This window comes from Delphinus delphis, chromosome 1 (assembly GCF_949987515.2).
Source record: "Delphinus delphis chromosome 1, mDelDel1.2, whole genome shotgun sequence".
NCBI classification, from domain to species: domain Eukaryota; kingdom Metazoa; phylum Chordata; class Mammalia; order Artiodactyla; family Delphinidae; genus Delphinus; species Delphinus delphis.
The window spans coordinates 37,843,196-37,867,136 of record NC_082683.1 but is presented as its reverse complement, the minus strand read 5'-3'; the positions used below and the strand labels follow the sequence as shown (position 1 = coordinate 37,867,136).

The 23,941-nt window shown below is 51.6% G+C and overlaps 2 protein-coding genes across 3 annotated transcripts; one reads left to right on the top strand and one right to left on the bottom strand.

The window, feature by feature from the left end:
• LURAP1 (leucine rich adaptor protein 1) lies at positions 1 to 9,952 on the bottom strand. The gene is made up of 2 exons (XM_060021482.1): positions 9,755 to 9,952; positions 1 to 637 (listed from the first exon to the last, which is right to left on the bottom strand). The coding sequence occupies exons 1-2, from the start codon at positions 9,950 to 9,952 to the stop codon at positions 116 to 118; spliced, it is 720 nt and encodes a 239-aa protein (XP_059877465.1). The 3' UTR covers positions 1 to 115.
• POMGNT1 (protein O-linked mannose N-acetylglucosaminyltransferase 1 (beta 1,2-)) lies at positions 4,199 to 22,735 on the top strand. Of its 2 annotated transcripts, none has more exons than XM_060021469.1 (22): positions 4,199 to 4,823; positions 14,118 to 14,287; positions 14,894 to 15,008; positions 15,144 to 15,262; positions 15,945 to 16,010; positions 16,101 to 16,214; positions 16,995 to 17,112; positions 17,305 to 17,403; positions 17,560 to 17,687; positions 18,032 to 18,102; positions 18,332 to 18,407; positions 18,603 to 18,686; positions 18,776 to 18,817; positions 19,024 to 19,082; positions 19,399 to 19,471; positions 19,554 to 19,682; positions 19,767 to 19,892; positions 20,818 to 20,882; positions 21,058 to 21,102; positions 21,468 to 21,603; positions 21,851 to 21,960; positions 22,060 to 22,735. In XM_060021469.1, exons 2-22 carry the CDS (start codon positions 14,168 to 14,170, stop codon positions 22,145 to 22,147), a joined length of 1,983 nt encoding a protein of 660 aa, XP_059877452.1. In that variant the 5' UTR covers positions 4,199 to 4,823; positions 14,118 to 14,167; the 3' UTR covers positions 22,148 to 22,735. The 2 variants fall into 2 exon arrangements, with proteins under 2 accessions (XP_059877452.1, XP_059877457.1); XM_060021474.1 differs by lacking the exon at positions 4,199 to 4,823 and adding an exon at positions 13,545 to 13,648.
• Positions 22,736 to 23,941: the final 1,206 nt, after the last annotated feature.

Below are 23,941 nucleotides of genomic sequence, written 5' to 3'. Positions count from 1 at the left end.
GTAACTGATTTCAATGCAGCCTCTTCCTAATCCCAGATTGAGGGAGAATAAATTTGAGGGAGACCAGGGCCTAGCGATGAAAGAGCCATAGGAGTACAAAAGGGTGGAAGAGTTGTTACAGGAAGGTCACATCATCCTGGCACTGGCCCCAGTACCAGTGGGTCTCAAAGCCCAGCTTGGTACTCTCATCCTCTGGTGGCTCAGGAGGTCCACCTTGGAGCCCCTCCCCGGGGGGCTTCCACACAGCCCTCAAGCTTCCTAGCCTGGTGGCTGTCAGGTCCACCTCAGTCCTGGCCCTCTCCCCGCCGGGTATAGCCTTTGCCCAGTCCATCTCGGGACGGGGAGCCCCGGGGGGGCCCTGTTCATCCAGCTCGCTGGGGGCCACTGTGTCCAGGAAGCTGCCAATGGAGACACTGTCCAGTCGGTCAGTGGAGCTGGTGTCTGGCAGGCTGTCCCAGCTGCCTCGCCTTGAACGGCCTGGGCTCCCGCCTGTCAGGCTATATTGGCTGCTGGTGAGGCTGCTGCAGTGGCTGGTCAATGTCCCCCGCTCCTCCAACAGCCAGCGCACTGCCTCAATGCCCTCGTTCAAGGTCACCAGCTGCTGTAGGATCTTCACATCGATGGCTCGCAGGTAAGCCTAGGGGAGTGGGAGAAGGAATCAGTTCCAGGTTCTGGGCCACGGGTTTCCGCAATGTTTCTAGAGGCCTCTACCTTGTGATCCAAACAACTATGCTTCAGTTTCAAGAAGCATGGAAATAGAATGGTTTGGAGTGTAGGCTTTAGAAGCAGAGAGACTGCTGTTTAAAATCTCAGCCCTACAACTGATTAGCTGTATGACTGTGGGCAACTTTCTTACCTTCTTTGAGCCTGGGTTTCCTTGTTTGTGAAATAGGGTTAGGTCACTCACCTCACAGGGTGGCTGGGAGAATTTTGTGATGTTTTTTAGGCACTGAGCACTGTGCCTGGTACAGAGTAAAATCTCAATAAGTGTTAAGTATTAAAATCCAATCCTACTGAGATTTGAACTTCACAGTTAGGGTATTAACTATTGAACCAGTCCAGATTCACCAGTAAGACTTAGAAGCAGTCATCCGAAGAGTAGCCTGGGGCTTCCCGCTGGTGGCGCAGTGGTTGAGAGTCCACCTGCCGATGCAGGGGACACGGGTTCGTGCCCCAGTCCGGGAAGATCCCACATGCCGCGGAGTGGCTGGGCCCGTGAGCCATGGCCGCTGAGCCTGCGCGTCCGGAGCCTGTCTGTGCTCCGCAACGGGAGAGGCCACACAGTGAGAGGCCCGCGTATCACAAAAAAAAAAAAAAAAAAATCCCCTGTTCAAAGAGTAGCCTGATAGGCAGCCAAGTGTTAATTGGGAAGTAGACTGGGCCAAAATGAGGCAGGAGCTTGGGGGGTAAAGAAGGCACTAACCTGGTCCTCCTTCAGGATGTTGGTAGCAGCTGCTGTGGAAGGGAAGGGTTGGCTAGAGCTTCAAAGAGTCAGAATCTCACTGGCTGGGAATTCGGGGCTTCCCTTTACTATACACCAGTCTCCTTGTCTGCACTGGGAGTAAGTTTGACTTACTGGGTAATCTCTAGGGTCCCTTCTAGCTCAGATGCACTGAGTTATCTTCCCCAAGTACAAGTGTGAACTTGTCGCTCCCTTGCTCAAGAACATTTTCAGGCTTTGCACTGCTCTTAGAGAATAAAATCTAAGCACTTTAGCAGCAGGTCTTCAAAAGCCTGTCATAATACAGCTCTTGCCCATCCCTCTAACTTCACCTCTAGGATATTTCTGTGGGAACCCCAGGTCCTGCCACACACAACTTTTAAAATTTCATTTTATTTAGCTTTACTTTTTTTTTTTGGCCACACTGTGCAGCATGTGGGATCCCAGCTCCCCGACCAGAGACCAAACCTGCAGCCTCTGTAGTGGAAGCATAGAGTGTCAACCACTGGACTGCCAGGGAAGTCCTAGGTTTACCTTTTTTTAAAAAAAATATTTATTTATTTGGTTGCACCAGGTCTTAGTTGCAGCAGGCAGGCTCCTTAGTTGTGGCTCATGGGCTCCTTAGTTGTGGCTTGCTGGCTCCTTAGTTGCAGCACACAGGCTCCTTAGTTGTGGCTCGCTGGCTCCTTAGTTGCGGCTTGCCAGCTCCTTAGCTGCAGCATGCAGGCTCCTTAGTTGTGGCATGCAAACTCTTAGTTGCGCCACGCATGTGGGATCTAGCTCCCTGACCAGGGATCGAACCTGGGCCCCCTGCATTGGGAGTGCAGAGTCCTATCCATTGCGCCACCAGGGAATTCCCTACCTTTACTTTTAATAAAAGTTATAGATGCACATAGATTAAAGAAGCAAACAGTTCTCAAAGATTTATTATGAAAAGTAACAGTTCCCCCATCCTAGTCCTAAATCCCACTTTCCAAAGACAGCTACTATCGCTTTTTTAGCTGTTTATTTTGGTACTTACCTTCTAATTCCCAAATAACTACTTATTGATTTTTTTTTTTTTTTCTGGTACACAGGCCTCTCACTGTTGTGGCCTCTCCCATTGTGGAGCACAGGCTCCGGACGCACAGGCTCAGCGGCCATGGCTCACGGGCCCAGCCACTCCGCAGCATGTGGGATCCTCCCGGACCGGGGCACGAACCCGTGTCCCCTGCATCGGCAGGCAGACTCCCAACCACTGCGCCACCAGGGAAGCCCTCTCTGAATGTTTTTTTAATAACTTCCTGTTTTTGTTCATGGCTGCAATATTATCTCATCTCTTTAAGGATATAATTAATGATTGTTTAAGTTCTTATCTCCCTGAATTATCTCCATTTTATTCAAGTCGCTTTTTTCTGTTTGTATAGGTCTATATAGTTAAAGGGCTTCATCAGATGTCTTACAATCTTTAGCTGCTGCTTATACTTCAGAGTGGTCTCTAAAAAGCTGATGGAAACTCTCTGTGCCTGAGGCTTGCCAGCTCTGAACCTCACTAAGGGTTATTTTGCTAGGATGTTTGATTGGGTAAGGCCTGTAGGTAGTACCTTGCGTGTGTGTGTGTGTGTGTGTGTGTGTGTGTGTGTGTGTGTGTGTGTTTCTTGGGTTCATCACATTCACTATATTATACCCGTCTAGAGAGTATAATGTAAGCAAAGCTGCCAATGTTCTGGGAGCCAAGTAAGGGAAAGGCTGGGAGGGGTATTACATAGCATTTAGTATATTTTAATTTAATCCCTCTTGCTCTCAAACTTTGCTTGGTGTCTCCCAACCTGGAGACCTTTGGTTCTATTATTTTTTAAATATATATTACTTGATAAATGTTTATTGAATTATTCAGGAAATAACTGCTTTAGTCACACCTACAGTGATAAGCCAGAAATCAGACCAACTTTGTACACTGAGAAAAATATAGGCACTGGAATTAAACAGACCTGGATTCAAGTTCCAGTTTTGCCATTAATGAGTCATATGAAATTGGAATATTTTTTCCCTTTAAACCATCATTTCTTCATTGTAAAAAGAGGATACTATCTAATTTAAAGGTTTATTTTCAGAAATAGAAGGAGCATTAACAGGCAGAGCATACTGCCTGACAAGTATTCACTAATCAATAAATGGTAGCTATTTGGCTTTACATATTACTATGGTTAACTTATCTACTATGGCATAAGCACAGAAAATTTTGTACCTGAAATTATTTGTGTTTTTGGAAGAACATCACAACATTTGGAAGAATATTTGTTGACTTCAGTTAAACAAATGATTATTGGGTACCTGGATTTTCTAATAATTACAAAGATAATGGAGAAACTCTCCCTGCTTAACAGAAGCTTACAGTTTCAGTAAGGAGATGTGGACATAAATAACTGAAGTACCACAGACTGCACAGACTATTAATGACACAGGATAAAAGAGATCATCTTCAATTATTTTGTGCTGGGGACAAATTTATTAACAGTGAAACCATGTAGTCCATGACCAAACTAAATGTATTAAACAAAATTTTTCTTACTAAAAATGCTTCTCCTGCTTTGTTTTCTCCCCCCTTCCTTTCCTCTTTCCTCCTTCCTTCCCTCCTTCCCTCCCTCCTTCTCTTCCTTCCTGCCTTCCAGTCTTCTTCCCTTCCCCTTCCTCCCTTCCTTCTGTTCTATTCTTTCCAAAACTTACATTTCCAGTTTTCTGCGATGATAAAGGAGTTCTGGGCACTTGGTTGCCCAGTTGGGGAGGGATTCTTAGAGTATGATTTTTTTTTTTTTAGTATTTTATTTATTTAGTTTTTGGCTGCGTCAGGTGTTAGATGTGACACGCCAGGATCTTTGCGGCGCGGGCTCTTCGTTGCAGTGTGTGGGTTTCTCTAGCTATGGCATGCAGGCTCCATAGCACATAGGCTCTCTAGTTGTGGTGCACGGGCTTAGTTGCCCCGCGGCATGTGGGATCTTAGTTCCCCGATCAGGGATTGAACCGGCGTCCTCTGCATTGCAAGATGGATTCTTTTTTTTTTTTTTTTAAGATGTTGGGGGAAGGAGTTTATTAATTAATTTATTTATTTTTGCTGTGTTGGGTCTTCGTTTCTGTGCAAGGGCTTTCTCTAGTTTTGGCAAGCGGGGGCCACTCTTCATCGCGGTGCGCGGGCCTCTCACTATCGCAGCCTCTCTTGTTGCAGAGCACAGGCTCCAGACGCGCAGGCTCAGTAGTTGTGGCTCACGGGCCTCGTTGCTCCGCGGCATGTGGGATCCTCCCAGACCAGGGCTCGAACCCGTGTCCCCTGCATTAGCAGGCAGATTCTCAACCACTGCACCACCAGGGAAGCCCCGATATGGATTCTTAACCACTGGAACACCAGGTAAGTCCCAAGTATGATGCTTTTATTAAAAAAAATAAATTTTATTTATTTATATTTGGCTGCGTTGGGTCTTCGTTGCTGCACGCAGGCTTTCTCTAGTTGCGGCTAGTCAGGGCTACTCTTCGTTGCAGTGTGCAGGCTTCTCATTGCGGTGGCTCCGCTTGTTGCAGAGCATGGTCTCTAGGCATGTAGGCTTCAGCAGTTGTGGCTCACGGGCTCTAGAGTGCAGGTTCTGTAGCTGTGGCGCACAGCCTTAGCTGCTCTGCGGCATGTCGGATCTTCCCGGATCAGATATCAAACCCGTGTCCCCTGCATTGGCAGGTGGATTCTTAACCACTCTGCCACCAGGGAAGTCCCTTTTTTTTTTTTTAAATATTTTCTTTTTTTTTAAGATTTTTTATTTGTTTATTTAATTTATTTTTGGCTGCATCGGGTCTTCAGTTGCAGCATGCGGGCTCTTCGTTGCGGCGTGCAAGCTTCTCTCTAGTTGTGGCACATGGGTTTTCTCTCTCTAGTTGTGGTGCGTGGGCTCCAGAGTGCGTGGGCTCTGTAGTTTGCAGCATGTGGGCTTTCTCATTGAGGTGCGCGAGCTCAGTAGTCGTGGTGCGCGGGCTCAGTTGCCCCGCGGCATGTGGGATCTTAGTTCCCTGAGCAGGGATTGAACCTACATCCCCTGCATTGTAAGGCGGATTCTTTACCACTGGGCCACCAGGGAAGTCCCCTGAGTATGATTCTTTTTTTTTTTCCCAATTTTATATCACTAATATAAATGAAAACCAGTATTTTTTTTTAATTTATTTATTTTTGGCTGCGTTAGGTCTTCGTTGCTGCACGTGGGCTTTCTCGGGTAGCGGTGAGTGGGGGCTACTCTTCGTTGTGGTGTGTGGGCTTCTCATTGTGGTGGCTTCTCTTGTTGCGGAGCACAGGTTCTAGGCGCACGGGCTCAGTAGCTGTGGCTCATGGGCCCTAGAGCACAGGCTCAGTAGTTGTGGCACACAGGCTTAGTTGCTCTGCAGCACGTGGGACCTTCCTGGACCAGGGCTCGAACCCATGTCCCCTGCATTGGCAGGCGGATTCCCAACCACTGCACCACCAGGGAAGCCCCCAAGTATGATTCTTAAACAGACATTCATCAACCCTTTTGTGTTCAGCTCTATTTGCACCCTCAGATCTAGAAATATCTGAGACCAACTCCTGAGACCTTTGAGGTGCAAAATGGGTTGCTTTTCAACTTTCCTCATTGCTGGCTTGGAATTCAGCTTTTTTCAAGTCTACTAAGTTAGTTACTACTCTTCCTTCTGCTTTCAGCTTCCAAAATTTTGTTCCTGTCATATTCTCTCCTGTTCTTGTCATAATGGCTTCACAGCTTTAAAAATAATCTTTCTACTGGCTTTTAGTGGAGTTTCAGGGGGGAATGGAGGTAAATGCATGTGTTTAATGTGCCATCTTGAACTGGAATTCCCACTGACTTTATTCAAGTCACAACTCAAATGCCACCTCCTCTAGGAAGTCTTCCCTACACTTCCTTAAGGTGGAATTAAGCCATTCAGTCATGGAACAATATTTATTGAGTGTTTCTTATAGGCATGGCATTGTGTAGATAAAGCAAGAAAAGACCATTTCTTGCCCTCAGAGAGTTCACAGTCTAGTGGGTTAAGATAAGACAATGACACAAGCACTTAAAATTCAGTGCAGAAAATGCCAGGGGATGCAAATGCTGCACAGAGAGCTGTGGGTACCTAGAGGACCATAACCAGAGTAGTAAGGAAATGCTTCCTAGAATAAAGGACATGAGCTGAGACTTGAAGGTCAAGTGGGACTTAGCCAGACAAAGCCATGGAGAGTCATTCCAACCAGAAGAAACAGCTTGTCTTCTCCAGTTCAGTTGTGCCTTTCCAGAGCACAAATCTGACCATGCCACTCTATAATGAAGACTCTTCCAGGAAGTCCTCCCTGAGTTCCAACAGCACCTGTGCCAGAGTGGCTAGTCTGTCTCTCTCTTCCTTAACCCGGACTATGAGCTCCCTGGAGCAGCAGGTCCTGCCCAGTTCGTTTATGGTGCTTAGCCTAGGATTGGGTAGGTCAGATTCAGTTCTATGATTCTCTTGTCTATACTATCCTTGGTCCCTCTGCTGGTCCCAGGGTTCAGGGGGCTGGGTTTTATCATGTTGGCGGCAAATGAATCTGAGGACCAGATTCTATAGTCCTGTGACAGTGGGATTCCCTGACTGTGAAAGCATCACTGCCCAGAATAGAAGAAAGCAAGGCTTTCTTGCCAGAAAAAGAAACAGTCATTTCACACCATCTCTTTGGAAACAGAAAGGGGATAAACAGCTCAGGAGAGATGCAGCCTCAGAGGCCACTCCAACCCAATTCTCTTCCCAGGGGGATTCAGGTTCCCCATTCTTCCCTTTAACATGTACACACCAAACCCTCTGACCAGCCCTAAGATCACAAGTATGGCTCACTCATGGCTCAATCTAAATGAAGCCCTGGGATAAAAGCCTACAGATCTCAGTCCTAGCTCCCTGGTTTTAGAATGAGATTCCCAGACTATTGTTACCCCTCTCTCCCCTCGCCCTCTCCCCCAGGAGGTAGAAAAACTGAGGCCAAGAGTGTCAGGGCTCTGCTTAAGATCACAAAATTATTCAGGAGCAGGGCCAGGACTTGAACCCATGCCTTCTCTCTCCTTGCCTAAAGCTTTTTCTCAAACTGCTCTGTGGGGGTGGGTTGTCATAGCAACAGTTCTCTGGGTGGGAGGATTAAGTAGGGGAAGTTGCCATTGTTTCCCCTTCCCACAAATCCCGGGGTCTGTCTGGTTCAGTCAACTTTTGGGGAGGGAGTAGTAGGGGAGGGAGAGGCCTAGAGGCAGTGATGACCTTGGCCTCAAGGGCAGGACTGCCCCCTCCCTGCAGGAAAGCTGAGTGAGGGACAGTTGAAGGACAGTACTTAGAGGGCTTGGACTAGTTCTCCCACAAGCGGCTCCAGGGGAAACCCCCTGCCCCACCCTTGTCCCCCTGGGTGCCACCCAGTGTGTAGGGCAGAGTGCATAAAGAAACCTAAGATACCTCTGCTGAGGAGGGAGAAGGGAATGGAGTAGGAGTCCGTGGGGCACATAGGGAGCCTCTCCCTGTGCTGGACCCCAGAAGGCTCCCTCCCTTGAGTTCTTCATGGGCAGCCTCGGGCCCCAAGCCAGGCTAGGTCAGGAATGCAGAGAGACCCAATCAAAATTAAAATGTACCCCTTAAAGTTTATGAACAGGTAATCTGCACCAAAGAGAGAAAAGAGAGCCAGAGCGACTAGGCACGGCTCCCCCCAGTATGAGCTCAGGCAAGCCCCTTAACACCTGCAAGCATGTTTGCTCTGTGAAATGGGAAAATAATGACTGCTTTTCTCACTCCAGTGACATGAAAGGCATTTAATGCATCTGGCACAAAGCAGGTCTCAACGGTGAAGATGTAAAGTGTAGGCAAATCACCTGGGTTCAAAGCCTGGCTCTGCTTTTTACTTTCTGTATGACTTGGGCAGTTACTTAACCTCTCTGTGCCTCAGTTTCTTCATCTATAAAATATCACATACCTAATAAGTCTCTGTGAGGACTAAGAGAATATCTTGTAAAATGTTCAGCATGATACCTGGCACATGCACTTAGTGAAAGTTAGTTTCCAAAGCAAGACATTCTAAGTTAGCTCTTTCTGGGCCCTGAGCTAAAGTTTGTACAGTGAGGCAAAGCCAGACCCCTCCCTTAGGTGGGCACAGTTACAGCCCTGCTCTGGAGAATTTGGCAATAGCTTCCGATCTTCAAGGCCAAGTGCACATATGGCATTCAAATCCTTCCCCCAGGGAGCCTTTCCTGATTGCTTTGCCCACAAATCTCTCCTCCCAGCCTCTCAGGCTGTCAGGTAGCGCCCATGACCTCCCTCCCAAAGGCACCCCCTCCACACACACACACACACACACACACACACACACACACACACCTCAGCCTGGCACAGAGCTGGGCACAGTGGGGCTCCAGGAAGACCTGTTAGCTGACACACTCACTGTGGGCTCCTGGTTCTGTGCCAGAAAGTGGCTGGCAATTCCTCAGTTCCCTAGAATTGGCCACAAAGTGGTGGCAGGTGTAAATCACCCCCTTCAACAGAACCAGGGCCCTAGGGAGCCTGGGAGGCCCCAACTGCCCTTTTGGCTCTGAATCTAGACCAGCAGCAACAGGGAAGGGGTTGGGTGCCTGTTTTCTCCTCCTCTCCCCAAGGAAGTGCAGATGAGATGCAAATATCCAGTGTACTTGGGGGTTGGTAGGAAGGAGACTGAGTCTGCAGTGATGGGACCAACATGGCAGGTGCTGTTATTCTGTGTCTGCTAAGGTTCTAGGAACTTTCAAATATTTTAAGTGGGTGTGGGGGAACGTTGGGGAAAGAGGATGTTTTTAGTGGCCCTAGCCCAGGCAGTTTTCACCCAAATCTCTTCTGTGCTGAGTGTTGTGGTGGATACTGGAGCCTCTGAGGAACAAACCCTGGGCCCAGTTTGCAAGAGGAGAAAAAACTGGTTGCCCTACAATGGTGGCTGGGGGCAGAGGTGGCCCCAAAGTGAGGCGAGAGGGGGAAGATTTGTGCTGTGCTAGGTTCTCAGTGCTTCCCAATCCTCACCTCTCCCCTCCCAATTATTTGGCAAAAAAAAAAAAAAACAACTGAAAGAACCCTGAGCCTCCCACCCCAAGTGCTCAGGGCCCATCAATACTCCACTCACCCTTCCTGGGGAACGCAATTAATGGACCCCAGGGCTTAAAGATTGATCTGATAGGAATTCTGAGGACTTAGGTGGGGAATATTAACTCCCTCCTCTCCAGCCCAACTCTGGGGACGCGAGTCCATCCCTTCCGGCCCCATGCTGGAGACTCCGTGCCCCTGGCCCGTGTAGCCCACACTCACCAGCTCCATCCTCAGCGCCATGATCTTGTCCCCCAGGCTGTGGCCAGTGCTAGGCGCCCCCGGGAGCAGCAGGGCGCCAGAGGTTCCCGGCTCCCACTCGCCTCGCAGCCCGCGGAGCAGCCCTTCAGGGGTCTTCCTGCCCACCTTGCCCTCCACGTCTCGCAGGTCAGGCGTCTGGGACTCCGCAGTCCCCTCCATGCGGGCCTAAGCCTGAACAGGGTTGGGCGACCGGACGCCGGGATCCCGCTCCCAGGGGTCCTCCTTTCACAGCAGCTAGTGCAGAGCGGAACCGGTGGGTCCCCGCCCGCGCTGTGTGGGGGCGGGAGGAGGGCGCCGTAACACTCAGAAAAGTCGCGCAGAGGGTGGTGGTGGTGGTGGTGTGTGTGTGTGTGTGTGTGTGTGTGTGTGTGTGTGTGTGTGTGTGTGTGTGTGTGTGTGTGTGTGTGTGTGTGTGTGTGTGTGTGTGTGTGTGTGTGTGTGTGTGTGTGTGAACCGGTGGGTCCCCGCCCGCGCTGTGTGGGGGCGGGAGGAGGGCGCCGTAACACTCAGAAAAGCCGCGCAGAGGGGGTGTGTGTGTGGGTGTGGGTGTGGGTGTGTGTGTGTGGGTGTGTGTGTGGGTGTGGGTGTGGGTGTGTGTGTGTGTGTATATTCGAGTGCTGCGCACACACCTCTGGCTCCGGAATGGGTGAGGCTGGGCGATGCTGGATGTGCACCTGAAAGAGCTCAGCGCCTTCTCCTGACTCTGGCTCCGGAATGGGTGAGGCTGGGCGATGCTGGATATGCACCTGAAAGAGCTCAGCGCCTTCTCCTGATTCCGGCACTTAGTCCAGCCAGGCACTCAGCAGGTGCCCAATGAATGTTTGCTGAGTGACGTTAAGCATCCTCAGTTAGGGAAGTGGGATTTTAAGGAACATTGGTAACAGAACTACAGAGGGTTTTGGAAGGCTTCCTGGAGTAGAGGAGCTGGATCTAAAACAGTGCTTGGAATTTAGCTAGCCACTGATACACACATCCAGTGTAGCCACTAAATTTAGACTAAAGGAGCAACCAGTATTGAAGCCGAAGAGGGCTACATCATGCTTGATCTTGTAAACTGATGCTTCTTAAACTTGACTGCGCATACATGAATTATCTGGGAATTGTTAAAATGCAGATTACAATTCTGTAACTCTGGGGTGGGGCCTGAGATTCTGCATTTCTAACAAGCTCCCTGCTGATGGCCATGCTGCTGGTCCAGGGACCACACTTTGAGTAACAAGGTTATAAAAGATGGTTCTAAGGTGCTGGGATTTTATTCTATGGGCAATGATGATCCCTAAAAAGCATTTTATGCTTTGGCTTGATTTTGTTTTTCTTTTTTTTTGCGGTACGCGGGGCTCTCACTGTTGTGGCCTCTCACTGTTGTGGCCTCTCCCGTTGCGGAGCACAGCCTCCGGACGCGCAGGCTCAGCGGCCATGGCTCACGGGCCCAGCCTCTCCGCGGCATGTGGGACCTTCCCGGACCGGGGCACGAACCCGTGTCCCCTGCATCGGCAGGTGGACTCTCAACCACTGAGCCACCAGGGAAGCCCCTTGATTTTGTTTTTTAATCCAAGTAATTCCAGCCCATGGTTACAGAAGGATTTATAATAAAAAGATAGTTACCGCAACCTATTCTTTCCCACCTCTAGTCCCACTCCCCAGAGGCAACCACGTTCAGCTATTTTTTCCTGGTGTTTATACTCATAACTCCACAATAGACTTATACCACTATGTCTTAATTTTAAACATTGTCTACTGACTTCCTATTATGATAAATAAGATCTACCTCACACTCTGTATTTCCTTCTTCCATTGGCCCTATACATTTCTATCATTATTTTTTAGCTTGTTACCTTTGTAATTTTAAGTAACATACTTTTCCTTAGTATGCCTTGAACCATGGAAGGGTTTTAAATCAGAGATTTACAAAACAGATTTGCCTTTTTGAAAAAATACTCTGGATTTTGCAAGGAGAAAGAATTAAAGGGGTAAAAATCTGGAGTCATGGAGACCAGCTAGAAGATAAGGAACTAAAATGGCCTGGACAGCGGCTGGTGGTAAGGTTGGAAAAGAATTAGACCTGAATGGAGGAGGACTCTTTAGGAGGTAAGATTGACAAGACTTGGTGACCAGTAACATTCATTTGTTTATACTGGCATTTGATAAATATTTGTCCAGAAAACGAATGATTTCAAAAAATATTATGGAGAATCTCCTATCTTCTAGCCGTTGTATGTGGTACAAAGAATACAATGGTGAGCAAACAGACCTGGACTGGTTGCTGGAGAGAGACAAGGAATCGAGGGTGACTCCCAGCTGTTTGATCTGATGCCATTCATGAAGGAAGGGAACACAAGAAGAGGACTGGGAGTGAGAAGAGTTGATTCTAGCAGGAGCTATGTTGAATTGGAGGGACCTATGAGAATGTCCAGCTGGTAGTTGAACACAGGTCTGCCTGGAGCTCAGGAGAAAGGCTAAGTCTGCAGATATGAGTTTAGGAATCTAGATGGTCAGAGAGCTCATGAGAGTGGATGAGATCTTCTGTGGAGAGTGAGTTTGAGGAGAGAAGAGGGTCAGGGAGGAACCCTGCAGGACACCTTTCTAAAATGCCTTTTAAAAATGTGTTGGGATTTCTTCTATTCTAACACATACTTATTAGGAGAAATCACTGATTGCCTCAACTACCGAGACAAGCACTGTTAACATTTTGGGGATACTATCCCACCATTTCAGGAAGCAGATGGAATATGGAGAGCTCAAAAAAAATCTAACCTATCTTCTGGTTTCTTCTGTCTCCCTTTCATCTGTTATCCACAAAACAGTAAATGTTCTCTTAAATTGGATTATGTTGCTTCCCTGCCTAAAACTGTGCCATGGCTACCCACTCACTTCAAATAAGCATCACCGTCACCTAGAAACTTTTTCGAAATGCAGTATTCTGCTCTGCCCCAGACTCCTGAATCAAAAACTCTAAGAATGGGGCCCAGCAATCTGTTTTAACAAGTCCTCCAAGTGATTCTGATGCAAGCTAAAGGTTGAGAACCACTGTGTTAAGCTAAGTGCTTCACATGTGTTAAACTCTATAAGTGTTATTATTGTCAGTATAGTGAGGGGTTAAGAGTGGAATCTGGAGCCAGGCTGCCTGGGTTTGAATTCTAGCTTTACCAACTTCATGATATTGGGCCTCATTTTCTTTGTCTAAAAGATTGGGATAGTAACAGTACCTACCTCATGGAGTTGTTGTGGAATTAAATTAGTTAATATAGTAAGATGCTTACTTAGAACAGTGACTGCCATGGAGTGTCATATGAGGTCATACTCATTTCACAGAGAAGGGAACCTGGGCTGAGACGTGAAGTGACTTGTCCAAGGTCTAGGTGGGTGGTAGAACCAGGTTTTTAATTCCCCCGTAGTCTGCAGTGGCCTTGCATGCTCTAGACCTGGGTGTAGGCTTGCCCAAGCAAAGGGAGGGGTATCTGGGTCCGAGGCCTGTAGCCCCTCTGACCCTGGCGTGCCCTGCGGTCTACTCCAAGGCTCTAGGACTCCGACCCCAATCGGGTTTGCCACCACGCAGTGTTGGGAGCGGGGAAGCTGCTCTCCCCCAGCCGCCCACCCGGCCAGCCAGCTGCAAGGCAGCCGAGGCACCGAGCACTCCCGCTACTCGCTGGGGGAAGACACCAGCCGCCGCCCTAAGCGCCTCCCGCCGCCCTCTCACCCCGCGGCGGCGGCGGCGGCGGCGGCGGAAGCGGGGAGGCGGGCCGCCCGGGCCGGGGCGGGGCCGCGAGCGGCATGGAGGAGGCGGAGGCCGCGGAGCGCCGGGCCGAGCAGTGCGGGCCCGAGCGGGGCCCGAGCGGGGCCCGGGCCCCCTGAGCCGTGAGTGCCTCTGGGCGGGGGTCCGGGAGGGGTGGCATGGCCGGGGCGGGTCCCCGAGTGCTGGGGCGGCCCAAGGCGCGGGAGGAGAAGAGCAGGGCCAGATAGGAGGGGGCGAGGGCGGAAGGGGGTGGAGAATGGGGCGGGGGGTCGCTGCCCTTCGCTCACCCTAGGACTAGGAAGGCCCGGGGCTTGGTTCTTTTAGGGACTGATGAGCCTTGAGAGCCGATTATTTGGCCTCCAGCCTTGGGACAATGGGCAGTCCTGTCAGTTTCCCCAGCCCCAGGGGAGTTTCCAGGTGATCTGACCCCTCTGAAGGTTTCCTTTCCAGAGAAGTTGAGCCACTTTTCCCAGGTCACACAGCATGGATGCTGCAAGGATGAGTTACTGGGGGGTCCTCCTTCATCTCCCCAAGAAAGCATCAGACTTTGGGAGGAAAACTTTACCCCACATGACCCTCTGGTCTCCTCAGATTCCTGAAGGCATGGGTTGGCCAGGACAGTGGTGACCCCCCAATCCGGCATGGACGACTGGAAGCCCAGCGCCCTCATCAAGCCCTTTGGGGCTCGGAAAAAGCGGAGCTGGTATCTTACCTGGAAGTATAAACTGACCAACCAGCGGGCCCTGCGGAGATTCTGTCAGGTATAGAGGTGTCCCATACCTCCCAGGGGCTCCCTCCCAGCTTTACCCCAGCCTAGACTATGGGTACTGGAACCTACCTTGGCTGCCCCCACCCTGGAAAGAGGGTGGGAAACCTCTTTGTCTCATGTCCCTACCAGGTAGTGGGTTGGGTCCAGAGTTCTGGAATCAGAACCCAAGTACAACCTCCTAGGCTTCTGACAAACCTGAAGTTGGATCAGGAAGGCTTTGCCCAGGACCCACACCTGTCAGGCAGTCAGGGCTAGGACCCAGGTCTTCTGATCCCCAGCATGGTTCTCTGGGACTGGCTCCATCTCTAGGAACTAATTGTGGAGGAACCAAGGGAATCAAGGCTCAAATGGAAGAATACAGGAGTTCTGGGTAGGGAGCGCCCTGATGAAGGGGAAAGGGTCAGGGGAGGGTCCCTGAAGGAGGTGGTCGTGAAACTGAACCCAGGTCTGGGGGAGTAGAGCTGGTCAGACAGAGGGAAGAGAGGCAAAACCCAGGTTCTCCCTGTGTCATCACTTCAGCCAGAGCCCTCCTTTCAGCAAGACGCACAGTGATCTTTAGGGGGTGCCCCTCTTTAGTTGTCCCCACCCCTCCCCTCAGACAGGAGCTGTGCTTTTCCTACTGGTGACCGTCATTGTCAACATCAAGTTGATCCTGGACACGCGGAGAGCAATCAGCGAGGCCAATGAAGACCCGGAGCCAGAAAAAGACTATGGTAGGACCAGACTGAGGATGGGATTGGTGGTGGAGGGGGCGTCCCCTGGGATCCTGTGGCTGAAATGATGGGCAGAGCCCAAGGGGTGAGACACTGCTGGAGGGACTATCTCCATGACCTGTCACACACCCACAGATGAGGCCTTGGGCCGACTGGAGTCCCCACGGCGCAGAGGCAGTGGTCCCCGACGGGTCCTGGATGTGGAGGTATACTCAAGCCGCAGCAAAGTGTACGTAGCAGTGGATGGCACTACGGTGAGTGGGCTGGTGTCCAGTGTACGGTCACTGCATTCTACTTACGGTGTGGTCTGCTGGCTCTGGGTCCACTGCCCGAGTGGGAACTGCAGCTCTGCCAGTTTCTAGCTATGTGACTTCGGAGGCCTCAGTTCCTCATCTGTAGACTGGGACTAATGATTTCTGCTTGTCAGGATTAAATGTAAGCTATGTGAACTGTATTACATGTAGTGGGATATTATCAAAAGTGATCAGTAGTATTAGTAGGCAGTTAATTCAGTGATTTATTTATTTCGTGGTCCCATTTATTTATTTATTTCCTGGTCCCTTCTTTGGCTTCGGTCTTGTCCTGGGCGCTGGGAACCTGGAGGTAGTCAGCCCTGGCCCTACTCTGAGGGGTCCATCTGTGAGACGGTGATACCTCCAGCATGAGGCTGAGATAGTCAAGGGCTCTAAGAGTCGTGAAAGCTGGCGGGGGGTCGGGAGGTGTTGTAGAAAGATGGGATCTCTTTTGATGGGGGTGCTATGGAGGCTTCCTGGAAGAGATGGCCTTCAGGCTGGGTTGGAAGAGAACTGTGTGAACAGAAGCAGAGGAAGGAGGGGAGGTTTTGTTTCATGCAGCTGTTTTTTTTAAGTGCCCATAAGACAGAGAGACCTCAAATGCCAGAGTGAAGAGTTTGACCTTGTCTCTGCTACCCTGTAGGTGCTGGAGGATGAGGCCCGGGAGCAGGGCCGGGGCATCCATGTCATCGTCCTCAACCAGGCCACGGTGAGGTTCTAGGGGTAGGGGACCTAGAGGGCCAAAGCTGAGCCCTCCTTGCTGGTGACACTAACTCATGAGAGGTGTGTCTCCTGCCAGGGCCATGTGATGGCAAAGCGGGTGTTTGACACGTACTCGCCTCATGAGGATGAGGCCATGGTGCTGTTCCTCAACATGGTGGCACCTGGCCGAGTGCTCATCTGCACCGTCAAGGTCAGTGACTCTGCCTTGGCGCCATTCCCAACACCCCTAGCTCCAGCCCTTCTCATGGCCCTGGGTTCTGTGCCCCTAATATGGCATAGTGGCAAGAGCCTCTGGAGGAAGGTGACCAGGTTCCAATCCTATCCTTGTCAATGGAGAGCAAGACAGAGTCCCTACCCTTATGGAGCTTACACCAATAGGGCAAGAGCAACAAAAAGCAGCCAAATAAATCTACCATGTCAGGAAAAGATAACTTGTATGAAGAAGAAAATTAAGCAAGGGAGACAGGATGATGGGGGTGCATTTTAGAAAGGGGAGGCCTCTGTAAGGACAAGACCTGTGCACAGAAAGCTGGAGGAAGTGAGGAGTGAGCCATGTGAATATCTGGAGGAAGAGCATTCTAGATAGAAAGAATGGTAAGTGCAAAGGCCCTGAATTGGTAAGGTGCTTGGTGTGGAACAGCCGGGCTGCCAGTGGAGCTGGAGTAGAATAAGGGAGGGGAGGAGAAGGGTGATGAGAAGAGGGCAAGGAGGTAGCAGGGGACAGAGGTGCAGACTGTGTGGGATCATGTTAAGGACTAATTAGCCTAGTGACCTTGGGTGATTCTCAGAATCTGTCTAAGCCTTTAATTATCTGTGAAATGATAGAAACCACAAAGGGTTGTTGTGATAGTTTAATGAGCTAATTTAAGTAAAAGGTTTTACATGGTGCTTGACATGTAGTTAGTGTTCCCTGATGCTAGGTCTGCTGGAGCTGTGCCAGTCAGGCTGACCACCTTTTCTGGTCTCCCAGGATGAGGGCTCCTTCCACCTCAAGGACACAGCCAAGGCTCTGCTGAGGAGCCTAGGCAGCCAGGCCGGCCCTGCCCTGGGCTGGAGGGACACCTGGGCCTTCGTGGGACGAAAAGGAGGTGCCAGGACCGTAGGCCATCCGCCCTGTAGTATGAAGGGGCTGAGAGGAGCAGAACTCCAGGAGATGGGGTGGGCTGGGGGCAAATAGGAGTCGGTGGTGGTAGGCTGGATGAAAGTGGGCCGGGAGATGGGAAGAAGCTCCAGAACTGCAGCCTGGGCCCCCATTGCCCCTCATTTCTGCCCCCTGCCAGGTCCTGTCCTCGGGGAGAAACATTCTAAGTCACCTGCCCTCTCCTCCTGGGGGGATCCAGTCCTACTGAAGACAGATGTGCCGCTGAGCTCAGCTGAAGGTGGGGTTAGCGGGCGCTGGGCTCCAGGGCAGTGCCTGGGCTGGGGATAGGCATTTGGGTTCTCTTCACGGGGCTCTATTCTTGACTGGGTGCCTGGTGTTCTCCAAACCACACTGGCCTCATGCCCTCATCCTGTTGACCTCATCCCTCCCTCAGAAGCAGAGTGCCACTGGGCAGACACAGAGCTGAACCGTCGCCGCCACCGCTTCTGCAGCAAAGTCGAGGGCTATGGGAGTGTGTGCAGCTGCAAGGACCCCACACCCATCGAGTTCAGCCCTGACCCAGTGAGTGGGGCCTTGGGCAGCGAGGCCCGGACTCCTTCCCAGCTTGGCAAGGGGCCCCAGGAAAGGTCCAGGTTGGGCTTTCCCTGCCCCAGCCTGGGAGGGAACCGGGAGCTGAGGATTTATGCTGAGCTCTGAAAGACGGGGCGTCTTGGTTGTGGGGAAGGAGCAGGCCATGTGAGCGAAGGCCTAGAGTTGGAGTTGGGCTGAGTGTGTGGAGGGGCCAGGACAGGGAAGACCCTCTGCCTTTTCCCTTGCGTCTCCCTCTCCCTCAAGACTCTTCCCCGGGTGGGGATCCCAGTTTGAAGAGAGAGTGAGGCAAGAGCTGAACACTATTTCTCCCTCAGCTCCCAGACAACAAGGTCTTCAATGTGCCTGTGGCTGTCATTGCGGGGAACCGGCCCAATTACCTGTACCGGTGAGCCTGGGAGGGGGCTGTATCCAGCACTGAACAGGAGGGTGCTCAGTGGTGGGAACCCGAGGCTCATGTACCTGCAGGGGGAACTCTTGAGGTGGGCGGAATGGAAATAGATTTTAGGTGCATTCACCTTTGGGGGTGAACATGGAGAATCTGGGCCCATCTGTAAGCACAGGGGAGTCCTGATTTGGGGGGACAAAGAGGCCTAATCCAACCCTGGGCTCCCCAGGATGCTGCGCTCTCTACTCTCAGCCCAGGGGGTGTCTCCCCAGATGATAACAGTTTTCATCGACGGCTACTATGAGGTGAGTGGGGCTTGGGGGCTTTGGGCGGAGCAGAGCGCAGGGTTGCTGCTGCTGAGTAGCAGTGATCACAGAGGACTGGCAAGGGAGACAGCCCGGGCAAGGGCCATGAAATGTGCAGGGCTTGGCGTGTCAGAGCCTACAGGGGTGGGCAGGGGGCGGGTGGCTCACATGATGACCAGCGGCCATGCCCCTTAGGAGCCGATGGATGTGGTGGCGCTGTTTGGTCTGAGGGGCATCCAGCACACTCCCATCAGCATCAAGAACGCCCGTGTGTCTCAGGTACCGCCTAGGCAAGGATGGAAGGGGTGGACACCTGGCCCCACTGTCCACCCCAAAGCTCATGTGCCCTATTCCTACTCCCCACCCAGCACTACAAGGCCAGCCTCACTGCCACTTTCAACCTGTTTCCGGTGAGTAGTAAAGACAAAACTCTTGGACCTAGAGAGGGGAAACATGGGCATAAGTCTGGTCTTGTTATATAGCAAGCTCTTCTCTCTGGGTCTCATCCTCCTGATGTGGAAAATGGGGGTAGTGCTGCCTGAGAAGTGGGATGGAGGTGGAAGAGATGGGATGAGAAAGTCCCCCTTGGGATCATGTTGTCCCCCACCCCCTACAGGAAGCCAAGTTTGCTGTGGTTCTGGAGGAGGACCTGGACATCGCTGTGGATTTTTTCAGGTGAGGGAAGTGTCCCTCCATGCAGCTCCAAGCTGCGTAGGGCCTCTGTGCATGAGTGGGTCTCCAGGGAGGAGGGCAATGAGGGGTCTTGGAAAGCTTTCCAGAGGAAGCAAGCTCCAAAGTGGGGAAAAATCCTGAGCAAAGGTGGGCTGGTGGGGGTCGGGGCTGGAGTAGAGAGTAGAAAGGATGAATGGAGACAGTGGGGCTCTGGGGGAAGGAGGCATGACTCCGGAGTCCCATCTCCAGTTCTTCCAGCATCACTGTGTGACTGGGTTTGTCCTTGCCCCTCCCTGAACCCCTGGACCCTGCCTCTCAGTTTCCTGAGCCAATCCATCCACCTGCTGGAGGAGGACGACAGCCTGTACTGTATCTCTGCCTGGAATGACCAGGTAGGCTGAGTGGCCAGGGGTCAGCTGCGGAGTTGGTAGAGGCCCCGAGCTAATACCTCCCATCACGGCCCCCTGTCCCCAGGGGTACGAACACACAGCTGAGGACCCAGCACTGCTGTACCGCGTGGAGACCATGCCTGGGCTGGGATGGGTGCTCAGGAAGTCCTTGTACAAGGAGGAGCTTGAGCCCAAGTGGCCCACACCGGAAAAGGTACCCTGGCAGGGTAGGGTGAGTGGGCTGAAGTCCCCTACCAGCTTGGAACCTCGTAACTCTCAGAGTCTTCCATGCCCCCAGCTCTGGGACTGGGATATGTGGATGCGGATGCCGGAGCAACGCCGAGGCCGAGAGTGCATCATCCCTGACATTTCCCGGTCCTACCACTTTGGCATCGTTGGCCTCAACATGAATGGCTACTTCCATGTGAGTGGGAGGCAGGGGTGTTGGGGCATAGGGCACAGTGTGGTAAAAGGGGCAAGAACATGGACTCGAGCGACCCCAGCTCTGCCACTCACTAGCCATGTAGCCTTAGGGAAATTACTTACCTTCTTTTGCCTCAGTTTCTTTATTTGTGAAATGAGGATAAAAATACTCCTACCTCATAGGGTTGTGAGGTTATGAGGTTTAAATGAGTTAATATGTATGATATGTTTTGGACTGTAAACATTATATAAGGATTAGCTGGTATTATTTTTATCATTACTATTTTTAGCACTAGACTGTGGGTGTGGGGAGCATATTTCGGCTGCCACGCACTCGTCCAGCCCAGCAAACTCTGCCCTCTCCTGTCCTTGCAAGTGCTGAGGCCTAAGCCTCAGCCTGAAGTGAACAGAGAGGGCCCCAGGTTGCCACCGCTTCATCGCTGTGTCCAAAGGGCCACTCCCCAGTTATAGCCAGGGAGGCCTTGAGACAACCCAGTGTAAAGAATGGAGAGTTTCCAGCTTGGAACCTCCTAGAAGCCAGAAGGGCCTTCAGAGGCTGATTACTACAAGACCCCCACTCATCTCCGAGAGGGACGGGGAGTGACCTCATGTCCTTCACCCTTAGTACCTTAGTCATAGCAGTTTTCTCCCTCCCAGTCCAGCCTGTCCCTTTGCAGGGGCCATTCCTGGCTTCTGTGGCCCTAGAACAGCAGGCCCAGGGAGAGCCACTGGGGACAAGGACTAGCTCAGGGGTCAGTAGCATGAGATGCCAGTATGAGCATGAGCTCTCTGGCAATGGTGGAGCCAGAGGGACCTTTATAGATCTAGGACTTCATTTGTGGGCCTCGTGGATGTGTGGTGGGTCAGCAGGCAGGTGTGGGCCAGACAGTGTAATGCCCTGATTTTCACCTTCACGTCTGTTCCAGGAGGCCTACTTCAAGAAGCACAAGTTCAACACGGTTCCAGGTGTCCAGCTGAGGAACGTGGACAGGTGGGGGCTGGGGACGGCCAAGGGGAGGATATTTAGGGGGCTTGATAACCAGTGCCTGACAGGCCCTACTAGCCCTGTGGTCTGTGTGTTTACCCCAGCCCTGCTTCCCCCCAATCTCCATGTCATCCCTTGAGGGGCTACTCCCTCCCCTGACCCATTTCTCCCTCTCCTTTAGTCTGAAGAAAGAAGCCTATGAAGTGGAAGTTCACAGGCTGCTCAGGTATGGCCTAGGGCAGTGGGGTATATGAGGCAGGGGGTAAGGAGAAGTCAATACTGGGAGTCTTGGTCCCATAATTTGTGGGGCCCACTGCAAAATGAAAACCAGGCTCCCTTGTTCAAACATTATTAAGTGGGACTTCCCTGGCAGTCCAGTGGTTAAGACTCCACACTCCCAATGCAGGGGGCACGGGTTTGATCCCTGGTTGGGGAACTAAGATCTCATGTGCCGTGGCCAAAAAATGCCAAAAAACAACAAATGTTAAGAATTTAAGATGGCAGCAGTAGAGCATTAAAAGCACAGGGCCTGTGTGACACACTCATGAGGTAGGCCCTGTCTTGGCCTTTCTCCCCCACTCCCTGCTACAGTGAAGCTGAGGTTCTGGACCACAGCAAGAACCCTTGTGAAGACTCTTTCCTGCCAGACACGGAGGGCCACACCTATGTGGCCTTTATCCGAATGGAGAAGGATGATGACTTCACCACCTGGACCCAGCTTGCCAAGGTGCCTCAATACCACACCTACCCCAGGAATACCCCTCCCCAAGATACAAGGAGCCTTTCTGGAATCTTCCACCTCAGAACCTTCTCTTCATACTCTCAGAGCCTCTCTTCTAAGCCCCTTTACAAATCCATATTCTTGAAGATGCTACCTCTTGCAAACTGAGGAGGCTGCTGAGGAGAGGGGGTTGGCCAAGGGCCCTCCCCACAGCTCTCCGACTCTTGCCTTTGCCCCACCCCACCCCCACCAGTGCCTCCATATCTGGGACCTGGATGTACGTGGCAACCACCGGGGCCTGTGGAGATTGTTTCGGAAGAGGAACCACTTTCTGGTGGTGGGGGTCCCAGCCTCCCCCTACTCGTGAGTGACTCTATTCTGTCCTTGGAAATGGAAGACTAGTGGGGTTAGGGGACGTAGCTAATGACCTCCTCCCTATTCGTTTTCCTGTTATCTTCCCAGAATGAAGAAGCCACCATCAATCACCCCAATTTTCTTGGAGCCACCCCCAAAGGAGGAGGGAGCCCCAGGAGCTGCAGAACAGACATGAGACCTCCTCCAGGACCCTGCAGGGCTGGGTACTGTGTACCCCCAGGCAGGCTAGCCCTTCACCCAATCCTGTAGGATTTTGTAGACACTCTCAGGGGCTGGGGCTGGTTTGTTTTTAACATGAGACTTAATTACTAACTCCCAGGGGAGGGTTCCCCTGCTCCAACATCCCTGTTCCTGAGTTGGAGGTCTATTTATTTACTTCCTTGTCGGGAAAGGGCAGGATAGTACCTGGGAATCTTTGGGATCCCTGGGCAGCTGATCCTGCCCTTTGTATACTCCCTCCTCCCAGGCCTGGCTCAGAATCTAACCTATTTATTGACTGTCCTGAGGGCCTTGGAAACCGGCGGAAGCCTGTAGGGCCTTGATTTTTTTTTTTGGACTGGGGTGCTGCCCTGAGGGTGGGGCAGGCTCTTACTCAGGAAACTGCTGTGCCCAACCCATGGACAGGCCCAGCAGGGGCCCACCTGCTGATGCAGACTCACTCAGAGACCCTCAGACACTGAACCAGGCCTCTTTCAGCCTCCTCTTTGTCCAGATTTCCAAAGCTGGATGAGGTGGTCATTGATTAAAAAAGGAGAAAAGCTCTGGGGATTGTCTTGTGACTCTCTGTGTGTGTGTGCGTGTGTGTGTGTGTGTGAGAGAGAGAGAGAGAGACAGACACACACAGAGACAGAGACAGAGAAAGAGAGAGAGATGGGTGGGAGAGAGGATGGTCATGATGGATGATGGGTTTTCTTTACTGTCCTCCACAGGTTTATCTTCCATTTGGGGCCATTTGGCCAGCAGGGGATGCCCAAGTCTCAAACTCCAATGTTTTTACCCTAGAACAACAGAGCCTGACCTTTGCCCCACCCTACTTGGGGCTGAGCTCAGAGCGGCCACCCTATACCCCATTCCCACTGTTTAATTACCATCAGGCTGTTTTCTGCCTAGCTCGTGTCTGGGCCAGGGCACCTGTCCCCAAAAATGGAGCAAGAGAGAGCAAAAAGGGATACCTGGGGATGGGGGCGGGGGGCGGTGATAGAGAGCAGGTGAGTATAGTGGAGGTGGGAAGGAAGTGGATGAGACAGAGCTCAATGGGCATCATTCAGGAAGTGAGGACTGGGCTGCCGGTGGAGACATAGGAACAAGGATGTCTATGGTCCTTAGGGTACTTTGTATGCAGACTCCATATCTGGGCATTTTTCTGGAGAAAAGCCATCATTTTCATCAGATCACCCAACCAGTGATCCAAAGAAGTCAGGAAGATCTAAGTTGGTCACGCTAGCACCAGAAAATGGATGAGATTGTCCAGAGGAAGTGGTTGAGATAGCCCAAGGCACAGGGCATGACATTTAAGGAAACTGTGAAGGACTTAGGTTCAAGAGAGTAAGTGTAGGACACTTGGAGAAGGGGTCTGCCTGCAGAGCCCTTGCAAAGTGAGCCTCATGAGCTCCTTATATAGAGCCTTGGCCAGGGAGGCAGGAGCTGGCTGGAGCTCTGCCCTGTCACCAGCTCTCTGCCCTTGCCTCTCCAAGCGGTGCCTGGAGCCCCGCTCGGCGATGGCACGGGTGGTGTGTGGCTTCAGTGTTTGCTGGAGGTAGAGATAGCGCTTGAGGTGCCACAACAGCCAGGTTGAGGAACAATTAGTTCATAATGAGGTGGAGGAGGCCCACCCAGGGCAGACAAATCCCTTGTAGCCTCTATACAGGTGCCTGGGGGTGGGGTAGTGTGAGAGGCATAGAAAGGTGGTAAAGGTGGGAGGGGGCTAAGTGCTCTACCTGCCCATCCTCCCAGCAGGCTGCTGATCTGG